Source organism: Lipotes vexillifer, unplaced genomic scaffold, assembly GCF_000442215.2.
Source record: "Lipotes vexillifer unplaced genomic scaffold, Lipotes_vexillifer_v1.1 scaffold688, whole genome shotgun sequence".
Classification (NCBI taxonomy): domain Eukaryota; kingdom Metazoa; phylum Chordata; class Mammalia; order Artiodactyla; family Lipotidae; genus Lipotes; species Lipotes vexillifer.
Genome location: NW_006776111.1, coordinates 457,023 through 475,761, shown reverse-complemented (window position 1 = coordinate 475,761; position 18,739 = coordinate 457,023). Strand labels below are relative to the sequence as shown.

General features: G+C 42.3%; 1 protein-coding gene and 1 non-coding gene across 2 annotated transcripts in view; one reads left to right on the top strand and one right to left on the bottom strand.

Moving 5' to 3' along the window:
* Positions 1 to 18,739, bottom strand: part of TJP1 (tight junction protein 1) — a 116,470-nt gene that overhangs the window by 12,543 nt on the left and 85,188 nt on the right. The window contains exons 13-24 of the mRNA XM_007450273.1: positions 17,203 to 17,311; positions 16,012 to 16,231; positions 15,546 to 15,730; positions 15,350 to 15,445; positions 11,962 to 12,044; positions 11,156 to 11,366; positions 10,758 to 10,858; positions 7,224 to 7,574; positions 6,658 to 6,897; positions 4,966 to 5,829; positions 4,719 to 4,816; positions 3,233 to 3,460 (exon numbers count right to left, since the gene is read on the bottom strand). Of these exons, the coding sequence (XP_007450335.1) occupies positions 3,233 to 3,460; positions 4,719 to 4,816; positions 4,966 to 5,829; positions 6,658 to 6,897; positions 7,224 to 7,574; positions 10,758 to 10,858; positions 11,156 to 11,366; positions 11,962 to 12,044; positions 15,350 to 15,445; positions 15,546 to 15,730; positions 16,012 to 16,231; positions 17,203 to 17,311 (2,786 nt within the window). The remainder of the gene's footprint in view (positions 1 to 3,232; positions 3,461 to 4,718; positions 4,817 to 4,965; positions 5,830 to 6,657; positions 6,898 to 7,223; positions 7,575 to 10,757; positions 10,859 to 11,155; positions 11,367 to 11,961; positions 12,045 to 15,349; positions 15,446 to 15,545; positions 15,731 to 16,011; positions 16,232 to 17,202; positions 17,312 to 18,739) is intronic.
* TRNAK-CUU (transfer RNA lysine (anticodon CUU)) lies at positions 12,366 to 12,438 on the top strand. The gene has a single exon. It is a non-coding gene; the product is annotated as a tRNA-Lys (tRNA).

The following is an 18,739-nucleotide window of genomic DNA, read 5'->3' as shown; positions in this document are numbered from 1 at the left end:
GAACCACCTCCCTGCTGAGTCATCTTCTAGGACACTTGAGTCTCCTTTCTAACTCTCTAACCATTAAAAACCTATATGGGAGGACTTCCCTGGTGGTGCAGTGGTTAAGAATCTGCCTGCCAATGCAGGGGACATGGGTTCGAGCCCTGGTCCGGGAAGATCCCACATGCCGCAGAGCAACTAAGCCTGTGAGCCACAATGACTGAGCCTGTGCTCTAGAGCCCGCGAGCCAGAACCACTGAAGCCCACGCACCTGGAGCCCATGCTCTGCAACAAGACCGCAATGAGAAGCCCACGCACCGTAACAAGGAGTAGCCCCCACTCGCCGCAAACAGAGAAAGCCCGCATGGCAGCAAGGAAGACCCAACGCAGCCAAAAATTATTTTTTTAAAAAAACCTTATTATATGGGAAAATGCAGCATTACTTTCATATACAAAGGAAGGAAAGGCATCCTAGTATCCATCTCAAGTTAGACTTTCTCACCCCATAACACTACCAACAGTAAACAGTAATATCAAACCGAGTCCGCAGTGAATCTACAGAGACAGACGTGATCTCTTTTCTTGTGGGACCTCTGCCCAGCAAACACTGGTTCCTCCCAGGGCTGTGGACATGAGGGGGAGCGCGCCGGGGCCTGTGCTGAGCCTTGGTCACTCCACGTGGAATGACTGAGCCCCTCCACCGCCAAGTGCTCGGCAGTGTTCTAAACCATGTCTGAAAGCTATACGTCATAGATATATTATTGAGTCTTCTCTCTAGAGAACAAGATTCACACAAAACCAAAAATACCTTGTCATCTGATTCCCTAGCAAAACTTTTAATTTACTTTTTAGACCTAAATGTATCCTGTTAAGGCTATATTCTATTTACCAAGTATGTAAAAGGATAAATAAAATCTCTCTTTAAACTGGACTCCCTGCTGAGAGGAATGAATATGTTTAAACGGCTTCAGTAAAAGTGGTGACGCCCTTCCATCTCACAGAAGGTGAGCTCCTCAGGCTCCATGCCCGGCTCGTCCTGGTCCGGACTCTCTCCAGATGCACTGGGCACCTCTCTAGGCTTGTGTTAGGGGAGGCTCACAACACTCGTGCAAGACTGTCTGCTTCAAACAGAGCCCGCACTGCACCACTCACAGTTCGCAGCTGTGTTTCTCATAAACTGCTTTCTTCCGTAGACAAAGATTTAAATGGATAACAGTGGGAAAGGTTTTAAATCTTCACTTTAAATGATGTCTTAGAAGGCAAGTGGTAATTGAAAGTAGGTTTTTAGGGACGTCCCTGGTGGCGCAGTGGTTAAGAATCCGCCTGCAAATGCAGGGGACACGGGTCCGAGCCCTGGTCCAGGAAGAGCCCACATGCCACGGAGCAACTAAGCCCGTGCACCACAACTACTGAGCCTGTGCTCTGGACCCTGCAATCCACAACTACTGAGCCCGCGCACCTAGAGCCTGTGCTCCGCAACAAGAGAAGCCAGCGCACCGCAACAAAGAGTACACCACGCTCGCCGCAACTAGCGAGAGCTCGCGCACAGCAACGATGACCCAATACAGCCATAAATAAATTAATTTTTTTAAGTAGGCTTTTAATATTAGAGGTTTTAAAGTATATTCTAAAAGAATTTTCACTGATCAGTAAGTGACAAATGATATGTTCAGACAGTCCGAAGCATCTAATTCAGTAAAAATCTGCATGCTTTTAAACTTAGGCACAAAAGTGATTTGTGGTTGCTTTTTAATGTCTCATCTTGGCTATGCAGAACTACAGTCCTAGTTATTCACTCAAACACTAATACGGGTATCCCCAGGGAGATTATCTAGATGGGCCCTTCTCAAGAGGACTTAACGGCTTCCCTGAGCTCCGAGACCACTAGGCATTTCCCTTCCTGTCCTGCAGACTTAGGACTTGCTCAGCCTGGCCCCACAACTGTGTAAATGAATCCCTTGTAATAAATCCACATCTATTTCCATTCTTGTGGGCCTGTTCTGCTCAAGTATGAACCCACCTGTGCCTGTGTGTGTTTATACTCCACTCTCAGAACCAAATTCACCATCAGTCAGGGTTCAACCAGTGGCAGAACCAGAATGGGATACGAACTCACACGGGCACATGTGGGTTTGTAGTTTGTACCCCAACAAAACACACAAGAAAGAAAAACAAAAAACCCAGTAGACAAGCAAACAGAAGGGAGCAGCACAGACAGGAAAAAGATAGCAGGAACTTGGGGCTCAGTCCTAGCTCTGCCCCTGTCACGGCCCCTCGCTGGAGCCTGGGTTCCTCATGTTTACAGCTGAACCAGAAATCTCTAAAGTCCCCTCAAGCTCAAACAATAATAAAAGACAAGTTTTTTCTTGACTTGGAAAAAAAATTTTTTTAAACTCTTTAGTATCGTCCCCCAGTGTCACTCCCTAACATAACCCTACTGTTTTTTATTTTTTTTATTTTTTTGGTACGCGGGCCTCTCACTGTTGTGGCCTCTCCCGTTGCGGAGCACAGGCTCCGGACGCGCAGGCTCAGCGGCCATGGCTCAAGGGCCCAGCCGCTCCGCGGCATGTGGGATCTTCCCGGACCGGGGCATGAACCCGTGGTCCCCTGCATCGGCAGGTGCACTCAACCACTGCGCCACCACGGAAGCCCTAACCCTACTTTTATATTTAAAAAACAAACAGAAAAGAAGGATGAGAACGTGTGCTGCACAGAAGGGAGAGACTCTTAAAAATCAGGGTCTTAACCGTTTACCCTCTCTTACCTCAAAACGCTTTGATTTCAAAATCCTTTGATTTTAACATATTTTTTAATGCAAAAAATTTACATATCTGACACTAGAGTTTAAGAACAAAAAACACACATCCCAGAGCTAGATAGCACACACACTGCTGAAATGCTAAGAGCCTACAGCAGTCATGTATCACATAGCTAGCTAACTATTTTCCTTCAAAATATACTGAACTTAGGACTTCCCTGGCAGTCCAGTGGTTAGGACTCTGCACTTCCACTGCAGGGGCAAGGGTTTGATCCCTGGTCAGGGAACTAAAATCTCGCATGCTATGCAGCAAGGCCAAAAAAACAAAACAAAACAACACACACACACACACACACACACAACACACACACACACACACACACACACACACACACACACACACACACACACACACACTGAACTTTGTGTGATTAACTCCACTTTATGTTTCATCTTATTTTTAAAAGGTAAGTCTTAAACAAAATAACTCACTTGGAAGAGTAACTAGAAAACTGTGGCTGACTCTGAGAATGAACCGGCTTGGCGGGCTCTGAGAGGTGGCTGGCAGGGACATGTGCAGAAGGCTTGCTCTCAAAACTTCTTCGATCAAAGTAGGAGAGCTGTTTTCGATAGTATTCTTCATCTTCCTCAGGATCATAATGATTTGACCGAACAATGTCTTCAGGCGGCTTCATTTGAGGTTTTTGCGGTTCGGGGATCCTGATGATGAATGATAAATGGAACAACTTTTGAGAAGTTAATTTGACAAATAAAATGGAATACATAAGTTTCACCTTGACCTTCCACTGACTGCTGTGATTACTCAGGATCTGGCTGAGCAGTGCAGCAGTCAAGGTGGACATTCCCAGTCCCGTGTCCTCACACATTATACTCAATGGCAACACTCTCCTGGCCCATGAGTCGTACCTAAACACAACCTATCTACTGAGCTTGATAGTGACCTGGTTAGAAGCAGCTCATCAGAAAAAGAAAAGTAAGGCAGACAGTGGAGGGCTTCCTCAAGTACATGCACCATCCTCGTCAGCAACAATAAAAACCGAGAGCTGAAGAACTTTACAGCAGGATCAATAAATGATCCTCACATAAGGAAAGAGCTCGACATGTCCAAAGTTCCAGAGGACACAGGAAGCACATGGGGAAGAAAGTACATTATCAGCAAATTAAGGTACTGTTACATAGGCCCTAGTTAGCAAATTTCAGAAACTCTGCATCAAAAACGGATAAACTTAAATACGTTTCACACCAAGAAGGGGGGCTAAGCTTTCAGTTATTACATGTCTACTCTGTGTAGAAGAGCTTATTTGCTAGTGATCCCAGCTAAAGGAGACATCACAGTAGTTTACATTTTCATGAAGAGCAATAGACATTAAAATCAGAGGAAAATGTACATGTTAGACAGTAGTTCCTCTTTATTACAAGCACAAATATAAGCGAATGAAACATATTAGGCCAAAGAACTGTATTCAGATGCAGCCCGTCAACTTAGCAGCAGCCAAATCAGGCCACAGCTAAGAGCACAGCTGGCGGGTTCCTCTCCCAGCAACTCCTGTCAGCCTCAGCTTCATCCCTCCTGGCGCTTTCTAAAGGATTAAGTTTAGTTATCTCATAGCTATCTGTTTCCTCACCCCTAAAAACTAACAGTTTGCACGTCCAAAAGCACTTATTAAACTAAAAAACACAGTCCAAAAGTTATCAGGGCTTTAAAAACTGTACTTTAGCCATTTGCTAGAGAAATATGTGTTCGAAAGATTTGTTAACTGAAAGAATAACAAAGATGTGTTACAGAAGGTATAATAAATAAAGCTGTTTACTTTTCCTTCTAGGACCACTGTTTTAACTGCAAAAGCTGGAGGAGTTCACCTAAGGACAAGGGAGACCTCTGCCTTCCCCGCCTCCTCTCTAGTAAGAGGGCCACACTCCCAGTCAGTTGTAGGCCACAAGCCCGCAAAGCACCCACCTGTGCAGTGTTCTGTCGTGTTCAATGAGCTGATTCTGAGCAGGGGCTTTAGGACCCAGGACGGGAGCACCTGCAGGTTTAGACGTGACCTCTGGAGGCTGCAGAAAAATAAGACACACGAGCCTCAGGGAGAGATCATGAGAAAACAGTCTTCGTTGAAGGGGGGAGGGAACATTATGAAGCGTTACGCACAACAGTCACTGAATGTGCTCTGAACGTGAGGCAGGAGACACAGTCACGTATTTACCTTGAAACCAGAGTTATGGTTTTCGTCCTTCTTGTTCTCCACTGATGCAGACCTTTTGTTTTCAAACATTTTCACTCTGGTGAGCACTGACTGTGGCTTCATCGCTGGGTCTTCCTCTTCCTCGACCAGAGCTGGAGGTGGAGGCAGTGGTTTGGTACTTGCGGGCGGCACTTCCGGCTTGTGCTGAGGCGGGACAAGGGCAGCACCGTGGAGAGGCTCGTAGTGGCCCGGGCCTGCTTTGGAGGTGAAGCCTTGGGGCGGGACCTGCTCATAACTCCGTGAGTACTGGTCAAAATACTGCTTAGGCTCAGACGCCTTGGGGCCTGTGGAGGAGTAGGGCTGCGCGTCTGGCCTGTACCTCCCGTGCACGTCAAACCCAGGAGCGAGCTGCTCTTCGTGCCGCAGGGTGGAGGTCCTGAGTGGCGGGTCGTAGCGCGGTCGGCTTTCATAGGACAGAGGGGTTGGCTCCTCAAAACGTGGGAAATACCCTCGTTCTGAGGACTCCTCGGGATGCTGTCTGGAGTCCAGGTCTCGCGGATGCTGATTATCAAAAGAAGGCCGGGGCTGGTACGGCTGTTTGTCATCATAATAGGACCACTGCTCCTCATACGCAGGGATGCGGTCGTCATAGCGCAGACGATGGTCATAGTTTCGAGGAAACTGGTCTGCGTAGTTTGAGGAGTCGTATCTGTAGGCAGGCTGCTCCACGTCCCTGCTGGCCTGTCTCTCTGCGTATGGGGGCTGCGGCTCATAGCTCAGACTGGGCTCCTTGTCTAGCCTCTGCCCTGGGTGAGCAACAGCTGGCTGCTTCAAAACATGGTTCTGTCTCATCACTTCCTCAGGATAGGGATCCTTCCTATATACCTGTATAAAAAATTCACGTGTTAAGGACACAGGCTTGTTTCAAATTCTAGTCTATTTTAAGAGACAAACTATGATTTAATATGTAAAAATGGCATGTTCTACCATTTATTACCAGGACAGAAACAGATTAGTGGAGAAAGCCAGTTTAAGTGAAAGCTCAAAATTTACAATGCAAGTAGGGGCTTTTACTTTTCAGCATACTAAATGAAAAGTGAGTTAAAGATATTTTAACTTTTTAATTATTAAGTTTAGTAGCAAATTAAATGCACTGAACTGTTGATTCCACTTGATTTGGACACTGAAAATAAAATCAAAAAGAAAATTTATGGACAACAAAATTTACAAAACATAAAGAAGTTTAAAATGGGTCTGAACTATCTGACCACCTAGAGGGGTGGAATAGGGAGGGTGGGAGGGAGACGCAAGAGGGAGGGGATATGGGGATATATATATATACATATAGCTGATTCACTTTGTTATACAGCAGAAACTAATACAACATTGTAAAGCAATTATACTCCAATAAAGATGTTTAAAAAAATAAAGAGAGAAAGAAAGAAATTCTGGAAGATTCTGAAAGCCAAACATTAAAAAATAATAAAAATATTAAGTACCAATCCCAATTAAAAGGCCTATTTTAAAATAATCAGTATATCACTGGAAGCCATGCAAATTATAGAACCGAAATGATCTGTACTGATTTGAAAACACTACGGTGCATAAGCCCACAGTAAAAAGCAAAAGGAACACTTAAAGGGCAAAGCAAACATGATCATGTGCTAGACTGATGGAGAGCAACAGATTAGCGCAACACTGCAGCACAGGTACCTTTGCTGGATCTACATGCGACGACAATGATGGCTCTTGACCTCTTAGCATTATGTGAGCTGCCTCAGTGCGTGGTGCTCTTAAAGAATCAGCTTGTGGTGAGTCAGAGGTGAAAGGAGCTGGGGTGGGCTCCTCCAGTCTGACATTAGTTAAGTTTACATTAGGATTAACAGCAGAGGTTGATGATGCTGGGTTTGTTTCAGGCGAAAGGTAAGGGCCTGGAGATGAGGCTTCTGCTTTCTGTGAAGTGTTTAAAATATTTTAAATATAGTGTTTCTGTTTACTGCTAACTTCCCACTTCCATTTATAGTGGTTGATAGACATACATTTTAAGTGTGCTAAATAACAAAACTATGACCTCATGTCCTGAATTTTTTAAATTTCAGTATACTGCTATCTAAGATAAACACACAAAGTTTAGAATTAAGTCCTTGGTATTCTCAAGTTGAAATTAAAGATTAATTCTTAATCTGGAGAAAGGACAATATATTTTTTAATTCAATCACCATATCCTAGACTTTAACAATGCACCTCTAACTGCAAAACGTTGAATGCTTGCTGCTTACCTGTTGAGAGGCTGTCTTAAGTCCAGGGGAGTCTATTCTATGAACTGGCTGTGGCTGCGCTTGTGGTGAGTAAGGAGGATATGTCTGGTGGTCATGATGCATTCCAGAGGAGTCCTCTCTGACAGGCTCAGAGGACCGTGTAATGGCAGACTCCGGGGGAGTCCCCACCTCATCATTAAGAGTCTCATCTAGTTCTTGATCAGTGTAGGCCCCGCCTTCTGTATCTGTATCTTCATAGTCAGAAGTATGTCTACTGTCCGTGCTATACATTGAGTATTCACTACCTGGGGCTGACAGGTAGGACAGACGATCATCATGCAAATCAAGGTCATCACTTGTAGCACCATCCGCCTGGGTCAAATAGAAGTAAATTAAAATTTTATTCAGTAGTTCTTTAAGAGATGGCCTTTATTTTACAAGGGAGACTGAAAAGGATACTTTTCTTTGGAGAAATCACATCTGTTTCTTGAAACTTCTGGTGAGGAAAGGTCAAGAAGATAGTACAAGCACACATGCAGACACACAGAGCATCCTTTGAGATCTGAAGGGCTTGGATGAGCGGAAGGTCGGCTGGCCCGGCCGTGACAAAGCCCCAGAAGACAGCGAAGGATCCCTGGCCCCACTCTGACTTTGAAACCTAGTCAGTCACTAGCTTGTCAGCCCAGAGAAGGGTGAAGAGGGAGAATGCTGCCAGACCAAGCTCACAGAAACAAAGACACAGCGACTGACAGAACAGCGCACGTGAGAAAAACCAGGAAAATAAACGCCACAGTTCAAGCTGAACAAGAGCTTATGTATATATAAAATCTATATATTAAGAAAACAACTTCTTAAAAAAGTTGGTATTTGGCCCTAGAGCTTTATAAAACACAACGGAAAAGCATCATCTAAGTGCCGGTTGCCTAATTAAACTAAGAGCTTTTAAAAATTATTCTTCACAGACGGATGCAGAGAGGGAAATGCAGTTATGACTCTCTTTTACAGACCATTAGGAGCTGAGTTAGCCTTCAGTCTGCACTGATTATCTTCTGAGCAGACCAGAGAGAACAGAAGTATCTGAGGGGAAGGGAAGTACAGTGCTGCAGTCAACAGGCTGTCATGGATACGAATTTGAAGCTAGTACCCCTATTACACACAGCAGTCCTGGAAGACCCTGCCTGGACCCTGTGCCCAGAGAGGCATGAGAGCTGGAGGATCCAGAACCCAGAATTCTGATGGCATGGACTGAAGGATAAACAAGGCTCGAGCCGCCTGAATGGTGCTTCCCCCACAGTCCCAATCCTGGCTCTGCAACAGCCTGACCCTGAGCCCTCCCTTAATGGGAAAGACCAGCCTTCCGTGACTCTGGCTTTCAACAGATCACCTGCCCGGTTTGGAGAGTGAGCGCACCAGGGCTATGCTCTATGTTCCGGCAGAGTCTCTCCCACTGAAATCTCAATGGCTTGAAACCTTGCTATCTTTGATCTCTGACTCGCGGGGTCTGGAAGACTATAACCCAGGAGCCAGCCAGGGAAGTATTTAAGGCCCTGGGGAAGAACAACTCAACTCACTCATCTGCTCAGCTTTTGCAGTGGTATGAAATGCAGAAGTGAGCAAGAACCAGGAGTGCTCTGAACCAGAAATGACATATGCTTACATGTTAAGAAAGCCTCCGGATGATTTTTCTTGGTTTAATAGGGAACATACAAGCCTGTAACAGAAACTGCAAAAAGGAACTCTTCCTAGCAATCAGATCAAAGTAGTTAGCTCAGGAGAGTCGATGTGAAATGAAGTGGTTTTAGTTTAAGAATCTATTTGGAGAAAATACACTTGAATGGAAGGGGGCATAAATCAAACTTGATTTAAATTGTAACACGTTTTCTGATTTACAAAATGCATTAATCTATTCTAATGGTAAATGACCTATTAATAAAGTTAATAAAATTAATTGAGATGATCTATTTTCCTCACACAAAAAGGTGGGAGAGCTAGACCTTCATTTTAAAATCCAAGCAAAGAAAGGAAGCACAGAATAGTATCACAGAGAAATCACAGAAAATTAAGATTTGTGGATTTAAAAAACCTCTCAGATAGGTAGACACGTATACCTTGTGCATTTATAAACTAATATTATTTCAAAAATCACCAGTGATAGCGCAAAAAAAAGAAAAAAGAAAAGAAAAATCACCAGTGAAAGCTATTCACATTCTACCTGACCAAGGCTGCTGGCAGAAAACTGTGTTGTCATAGAAGATTAGTATGGAGAGGACGGTAATCCTTTTAATCAAAGAGTTAAGAATTAGTAACAGTGTGTCGTATAAAGTGGTGTAGTGAGTTTATTCTACCTCCCTCTGTCTATAAAGCGTCCCCGGCTGATATGTCAGTTCAAAGTGGTCTCGGGATCTCATGTGTACAGTCCACCGCCCAGAGTGGTACTGAGGAGAAAAGGCATGGTTCTGACACAGGACCACAGGTGGGAGCAGCAGACACTACCTCTAGATGTCAGCATTTCAACATCTCTTCTTGGCAGAGGTTGTGTTTTCTGGGTAAGGGGCACGGGGGTCCTAAGCATGCAGCATGCACTGCCACAGCACCTGGGGCCATAGCCAGGCAGAGGAAAGTGGGGGCCATGCAGGGGCAAAACACAACAAAAACCAAGCCGACAAGAAAATACAAAAAACAAAATAAGAGAACAGATATTCTCAATCTTCCCTAGCAACTAAAATATATTAATATTGTGTTGATCTGAAGGTAAAAGATTTTTAAAACAAAAGATTCTTTTATCTGTATACTTTGAGAAAATTATTATCTCTCCCAACAAAATAAACAGGACTTTCCCATCAAGAACTGCTAAAAGACCAGAATGACTTAACAACAGAAAGTAGTTATTTTAATCTTTATAAAATCAAAATTCAAAGCCAAAAGGATGTATTGCTTTGTCTAACATTTTCAGTATATTTTAAGAATGTTAACGGGTGCTGAGTGAAAAAAAATTCCTTAGGTAAGGATTTAGGGAAATGCTTAAAGTAGCAAAGTAAGTCCTTTACTTCAGACCTCTCAGAGCCGTCACCACGCTGGTGGGTACTGTGCTGCTCCAGGGCACTTGGTTTGCAGCACGGTGGTCCCCAACCATTCCTTGCCTTCAGAGTGCCTTTTTTTCAGGGCCAGTCCTGGATCTCACATGCTGAGCACAGCACTTTGGGGACCACTCATCTAGCCCACCCATTCCCCTTGTTTCCAGAGGAAGAAACGGAAGCCAGGTTCAAAGTCATTCCTCAGTCAGAGAGGGGCAGAGTCAGAACTCAACCCTGCTCTTTTAAGTTACCCTCTGAGAATTCTCTGAGAATACCACTGAATGGTAATTCAGTGGGGAGAGAAACTTCAGAATCTTCTACTATCAAAAACAACTTTCATAACCCCTACAAATTATAAAAACCTAAAAGCTAATGCCCCAAATTACTTTAATAAGTTGATCCAATTAGAAAACAATGGTGACTCAAAGGCTTCTCTGATTATATAATTTATCAAATGGGTTAAAAACAGGAAATTTCTTACCTTTCCCTCAGAAACCCACACCAACTGGTTCTGTTGTTGCTGAATTGCTTCTTTCAATGCGCCATACCAACCATCATTCATTGAATTTAAATTAATTGTAGCTGCAAACAGATAACATTGTTCTATGATTACAACACGGCAAAAGTCAGAATTCACTCAACCATTGCTTAGAGTTCAGTCACCACTACTGAGTTATCTGACAGATGGTATTGAGGACACACCCCTGGAAATGTCTATTTTGGCACTGAACCATTTCTTTCAATCAACAGCAGCCGTTAACACAACAGCAAGCATAACAGGCAAAGGTTATATGAGTTTTAACATTTGAACAACACAACATTTTTGCCCAAATATTGTTGCACAGACACTGTAAGCTGAAAGGCCTTTAATATACTCACTTGTAAAAAGATGGTGATTATTTTTACGAAGTTTATGAGACCGCTCATATAATTTCCTGGCGCTTTTCCGAGATTCTGGACACAACCTCATCCTCATTGTTTTCACACCTTGCTTAGAATCAGGGTTAAGGAACACTACAATTGGATACCACTGGGCGTAATTCAGACGATCAACTGCATTTGGTGTCACATCCAATAAAGCATGTTTATCCTGAAGACACAAGAAAAAAATAAACAAGGACGCAAGACACGGTAACTAAGAAGCAACACCTTCAGAAACTCACAGCTGAGACTACATTCCAATGGGAATGGACGTTTAACTGTGCTCCAAAATGTCTCAGGAGCACATATTAGAAAAAAGTGTACTCAGAAGTTAATGCAATATAATTTCTAGTCCAATTTAAAAAGAAGTTTTAACTAGCTCACTTTTAAGATAGCCCAAATACTTGCAAGCAGAGAGTGAAAATAAGTGTAACAATTTAATGTTCCTGACATGGCCTTGTGAGTAGTAACACATTCCTAACATATAAATATCAAAGTGCAACCTGAATTGTCCTGATGCGATATCAAGTCTATCAACATACGTGAACACTGTATACTCTTTTGTGGTAATGAAAGCTCGTCTTTTCAGGCACGTACTACTGTTCCATTGAAAGTGATTATTATAATGTCTCCGTAATTTACTTACGGTATACCAGTAATAACTAGAAAAACTACCGTCTACTTTCAGTTTAACCAAACCCATCCCACTGAGAAACACAAAATTCACAGCTTACAATGAAACGGGTCAATTTCTAATAACTTACTTGATCTATTATTTGCTTTATTGTATGAAGGCGAATAATGCCAGAGCTCCGTTGGTCAGTTCCAGCATCTCGAGGTTCACTTTCTAGTCATGCAGTCAGGACAAAAACAAAACACCAAATTTCCACTGGTTAGGTCAGTTTCTCAACTGCTGGGCATAATGACACACTGGGCTCCATGACGTGTAGTTATGGGGACTTCCCGTGCACCACGGCCTATTGAGCAGCATTTCTGGCCTCCACCCACTGGATGTCAGTAGCAGCCCCCCACCTCCCTTTTGCTCCCACGGCGACAAACAGAACTGTGGCCAAATGTCGTCTCTGGGGCAGACCCACCCTGGCTGAGAACCCTGGGGTTACATCAATGCTTCCAACACTGCTGGGATCAGACGGCAAGGGGGAGAACTTCCCTGGTGGTCCAGTGGCTAAGACTCTGTGCTCTTGATGCGGGGGGCCCAGGTTCAATCCCTGGTCAGGGAACTAGATCCCACATGCATGACGCAACTAAGAGCCCACATGCCCCATAAAGATCCTACATGTCACAATGAAGATTCTGCATGCCACAACTAAGACCCAGCACAGCTAAATGAATAAGTAGGTAGGTAGGTAAGTAAGTAAATAAATAATTTTTTTTTTAAAAAAGGCAAGTGGGCCACTCACCCCGGTGCAAAATTCAAGGGGGTGCCCCCAAACCTCAGAAGTCCAATAATATTTGGATGCAATATGTTCACAAAAGCAAAATAAATACTTCAAAATGAACATTTTAAATAGAATCAGTAAGTGGAGGGACTTCCCTGGTGGTCCAGTGGTTAAGAATCCACCCTGCAATGTAGGGGATGTGGGTTCAATCCCAGGTTGGGCAACTAAGTTCCCACATGCCACGGGGCAACTAAGCCTGCGTGCTCTAGAGCCTGCATGCCACAACTAGAGACAAGCCAGCATGCCACAACGAAAAGCTCGAGTGATGCAACTAAAACCTGATGCAGCCTGACTAATTAATTAATTAATTAATTATTTAAAAGAAAAGAATCATTAAGTGGAATGTGAGCAAATATTATTTAGGACTGTCACTTGGTCAAGAGAAACAGCCAAATATGGCAATTCTCTCAACTGAAAGTAAGCTTTAAGAAAATGTAGATTTACAAAATAATATTGATAAATTTGCTTCCATTAAAACCAGGAAGGTAAAATTAGAAATTATGTGTTTGGTCTAAATAAAATATTTAAATTTAAAATAATATCAGTTTTAATATGCATGTTTTCAAAAATTTTCCAACTATTTTCATGTTCTGGAAAAAGCAGCCATTAAAAATATATATATAATATATATATAAAAACATGTATATAGGGATTTCCCTTTTTCTTTTGCTCCAGTGTGGCCTAGCATGGCACTGTCTGCAAACCTTTTTCACGTTGTGGCATGTGAGTAGCAGTGGTTCTGTCTGTATGGCACACAGATACCCTGAGGAGGCCTCCCCTCAGCAGGGCCCGCCCGGCCGCAGACGGCTGCTCAATACCTGGGCAGGCCCACACTCAGCAGCAACAACTACAGCAGACTGGCTGGGGAGTCCTGGGTTAGGGACCTCTTTTCCCATCAGCAGAAGGGGACTTAGGAGCAGAGAAGGCTGTAACTTGTGACTATGACACAGCCTGTGCTTTCACACAGGCAACCTGTGCCTCCCTCCTGGCGCAGAACACGCCAAGGTAGCTTGGGCGTGCCTCCTGGCGCAGAACACGCCAAGGCACGTCTCAGAGGTCTGCTGACATGAAGGCTTTCACCGAAAAGGCACAGCGATGTCTGAGACTCTCGTCACAGGAAAGTTCAGAAGTTAGAGCTCTGGTTGTTCAGATCAGACAAAGACAGAGACATGGAAGTTCAGAGGTCAGGCTGAGGGACAAGGGGATGATCTGGGAGAACAAGGCCATCATGAGACAGCAGGGCCAATCTCCAATCTGGTGGACACAGGAGAATGACGGAGGGAGATCAACTGGGAGATTCTGGGTGGAGAAAATGCTACTAGTCTCTAAACTCAAAAAACTCTCGTTAGATTCAAAGAGGATACATAACTAAGCGATCTGAATCCCTTTCGTAAGAGTGTGGTTGTAGAGTAAACCCAATTAATCAACCAATTAGTCCTTAAGACAGAGCTTTCTAAGTCTTCACACTTGCTTTTCCTAAATTTAAAAGCCCTAAGTTTGGTTATAGGTGGTATCTATACACATCAACTTCTTCAGGCAAAATGTTATCTATAAGCAATGACGAAAAAAGATCTCTTCTGAAAAGACTAACAAACTGAGTGATGAATCAGAAATGAACATTTTCTAAATTGCTCAAATTTTACTATCATTTGTCTGCAAATCTTCTGAGTTTCAGAAAATATCCTCATTCAACTTCACCAGCAACCAAATGAAAAGCAATATATATAATATTAAATCAGCACTTGGGAGTTTATAGTGCCAGCAGGAACAACAGCTGCACAACCCTCTGGAAGCAGCCATAGTTACACAGCAGCAGCCAGGAGTGCTCATGTCTTGGGTCATTCCTTCCTATCTTTGGTAATTCAGTCTAAGAAATTCAGCATATATATGGAAAGCGCTATATTCTTGAGTATTTAAATCCTTTGCGGAACAAAAGCAAAGCATAATATGGACAGACAGAGCAAACAAAATATGGACAGATTTCTGCACCCTTTGTATTAGTAAAATATAAATTTAAAACAGACTATACAAATAACTTAAAGCAAGCCTAAGTGATCATATCTAAGTCTGTGTATTTAAACTACCGTAATAGCTAAAATAATGAAACAATGAAAGAATCTGCAAAGCAAAATCTGTAAGGCATTTAAAGCACTACTTCCTCAATATTTATATTTTATACTAACCTACTATATGTCTGCAATAAGCAATAGCATGAATCATGCTTTTATTACTCTTCTGACATATCTGAGTATTTGTTTGCTTAATGACTGAAAGCACTGGGCTGGAGCCAGAAAGAGCTGGGTTCAGAGCCAAGTGTGTGACTCATTAGCTGGGTGTCATCATGACACCCCAACTAAAGAGGCGGGGCGGTGGTCTCCATCACAACCACCCTACAGCTCAGCTTGCCCAGCTTCAGCTGGACATTCTGACACCCGCCCCATGGGATACTGTCAGGATTAAACAAGACTGTGTGCTAAGAGATTCTCATAAGTGGTGATTCTTTTTCTTATGAAAGGGAACTGGCAGAGGACAGACACAGTCACTCAGGTTTCCCTCATGGGGTCAATTGCAAATGTTCACTTACAAAAAGTGTTATTTCTATTAAGTGAATGGATCAGACCCACCCTTTAGAGAAGTAATTAGTAAAGAAACATGCTCAATCTCATCTGAAGTCCGTATGGAGACTACTTACTTGCAATCTGATAAATATCTGGTTCTTCTCTGGCCAGCTTTTCTCTGGCAACATCAGCTATTGGTCCAAAGATGGTTACAGGCCTCAGAAATCCAGCTGGGGAGATTCAAATGAAAAATAGCACAGTTTATACTTCTTCTTTCTCAGGCAAACTGACATTAAAAGGTATTAGGTTCATCTGTAGAAAACAGACTACCTTCTCGAAGAACAACTCTCTCATATGCTGGGAACTTTGTCTGAACCGGCTGAGCTGACAAATCTTCTCTGCTCTTGCGCAGATTTCTCTTGGAGCTACGCAGACCTCGGAATCTCCAGAAGTCGGCGCGGTCTCCTCCTGCCGTCTTTGGAAGTGTGTACTGTACACTGGCTAACTGCTCAGCTCTGGACGAGAAAAGACAAAAATAAAAATTAGGGTATTTTAAAAACAAAATGGAGAAAGACTTATAGTGAAACAAAATGTCAAAACACTGGATAGAACTTCACACGCAGTTTAAATCTTAATGGTTAAACTAAAATAAAGGAGTTTATACAACTAAGTCAGTTTTAGATATGGTAAATACAGTGAAAATTAATTCTTTACGTTACCAAAACTTCCCAGTGGGACTGAAATCTTGTCATCATTTCCTTAATCTGTTCTGTAAGAAGTATCCAAACATTCATACCTGTTCTTATTAGGGATGATGCCTCGTTCTACCTCCTTATGATTTTTGCCAATTCGAATAGCAAGCCAAGAGCCCAGTTTTCCGTTGTACAAAGTATCCACAACACGGAACACCTCTCCTTTGTTAAAACTAAGTCCATAGGGAGATTCCTTTTCATATTCAAAATGGGTTCTAATATAGAAAGAATCTCCTACATCTGATTCTACGATGCGACGATAAACTAAAAGGAATCAAAACAAAAAATTATCAATAACTAGTGGGAAAAGATATTAATCTGAAGAGAATACATTATGTGAAGATTCTACTGATAATATCAATAACAAAAACAACAGTTTCCAACAAACGGTGGCTCCTTACTAATTACTAAGTATTCTGTCTTGTGGACATCATCATTATCTCACGAAATGGGAACTCTTAGCACTTCCATTTCACAAATGAGGAAACTACTGCAGATACAGATCAAGCAACTTGTCCAAAGCCACACATGCTTTCTATTTAAATCATCTAACTTAATTTCGCTGCAGCCCCTGCAAACCTCATCTATGTCCCATTTTCTAAATGAGTGGTTCTCGAATGAGGGCAATTCCGTTCCCCCCAGGGAAGAGCTGGCATACATGGAGACATTTTTGATAGCTGCAACTGCGTGTTGAAAGGAGAGTGTGTGTGCTACGGACACTTAGTGAGCAGAGGGAAGGATGCTTTTAAACAGCCTAAAACACACGGGACAGCCTTTACAACAAAGAATTATTTGGCTCAAAACATCAACAGTGACAAGCTTGAGAAACCCTGTTCTAAATGAAAATGTATCTGCTTAATCACAGAGAAAATCAGGCATTCCCTTGCATTAATGCTAACAAACATCAGAGTATATTGCTTAGAAAACATGAATACAAAATTCAGAAGCTGCCCACATGCACTTTTGTGTGGAGTATACTATAGGATTTTCCCATGCAGATGGCACTCTACTTCAATAGAACGCCAGAAAGCTTGGCTGGTCCTATTACTGTGCTGTGCTAACGAGCACAGTGTAAGACTGTGTGCCCCTAAATGACAAAATAAACAAAATCTGCGAGATTAACAAAGTCATTTATCACTTAACTTTGATTTATTAAAAACATTAAAATTAAAATTCCTATTTAAGTCCTCAAACTTCTCCAGGTTTATTTTCTCAATATTCTGACGGTATCTCACCATCCTTCTTCTTCTGAGCCAGTATGGTCACTTCTTCTCCTTTTGGCAGGTCAAGCAGAAAAAGGACAGCTTCTTCTCTTATGATATTTGTGAAGTCTACGTTGTTTACCTGTTAAAATACATTTCACAAATTACTACTGGTCATATTTTAAGATTATAAAAACATTTATCTATGCAGGAAACAAATATACCCAGAGTTTATCTAATTTGAAAATATCACATCTTCAAAAGTGGAAATTTTCATTTTACTTTGGAGAAAAGAATATACCCTAATTTAAAACAAGCAGAAAGCAAGTAAATAAAGTGAGTGAAGGTGTAAAGTCATTTAAAGAGTAGTCACAATGCATCCCGACATTGGAGATCATGCACTGCAAAATCCAATCAATTCAGACCAAAAAAGACAACTTCTAATTCCAACTGTTTATTATTACTGCAAAATCTCGGGATTTAAAATTTTAAATTATAAGTTCTATGAATGTATAATAGAGCCCTACTTTTTACTAGGCTCTGAAAAAGAAATCAAAAGGAAAAAACAAGATTAAAAAGAAATAGTGCATGCACTGTGCCATCTCTGTAAGAGCATCTGTATGATGTAAGCTCAGTGTCTGCCAAATCAATGTTTAATATTAGACGCTTCTAAGGACCAAAATGTAACTTATCAAAATGTCCCCAGTGACTATGTGCAGGATTACAGGTAGATTTTCTTCTACTCATCTTCTGGAAATTTTCCACATTAAAAAAAATTTTTTTTCTACATGTACTACCTTTATGATACGAAACAACAAAAAAACTATTAAGAAATATTTTTTGAATGATGTATGATTACTTCAAACAGGATATGGGGTAGGTAAGAGAATAACAGGTCTGTTTAATTATCCACGTTGTATTTGAGAAAATGTAGACATCATCTGGAGGAATCACAACACAAAGTCAGGTGGAAATCAGTGAGTCAGGAGACAATGCCCTGACTTTCTGACATGTAAGTCTGAAGGGGGAGGAGGAGGACGGGAGTGGCCCAGGCAGCCAGCACAGTCTGAGGGGGCTCGCGGAGGGCTCAGAGGGCAGCTTCTGACCACGGGCTGCTGCCAAAAGCGACCAAACCCAAGATAGAGATACGAAAGCAAGACAGAAGCAGGGGGCTGCTGACACATCCCAAGTTTTAGGAAGAATGACTAAAGAAGGTAGGAAAAGAACTGAAACGATTAGAGGAGCACCAGAAAAGCAGTGTTATGGCATCCAAGGAAGAAAGCACTTCAAAAAGGACTTGTTAAGAAGGTCAAAACACTAGTAAGAAATACAGGAAAATGAGGGCTGAAGATGACATTAGGTCGGCAATGCCTCATGAAAAATCATTCAGTCGTGGTTAAGGTGGAAGGCAGATTACACAACTTTATGACACAAGGACTGAAAAGCAAGCAGGGAAGGGACTCAACCAAACCTTCAACAAGTTCAACAGCCAAAGGAGGAAAGACAGACAATGGAAGGCTGATGAAGAACCAGAGGATAGGGAAAGAGGGAAACATGAAAAAAGCAGCCA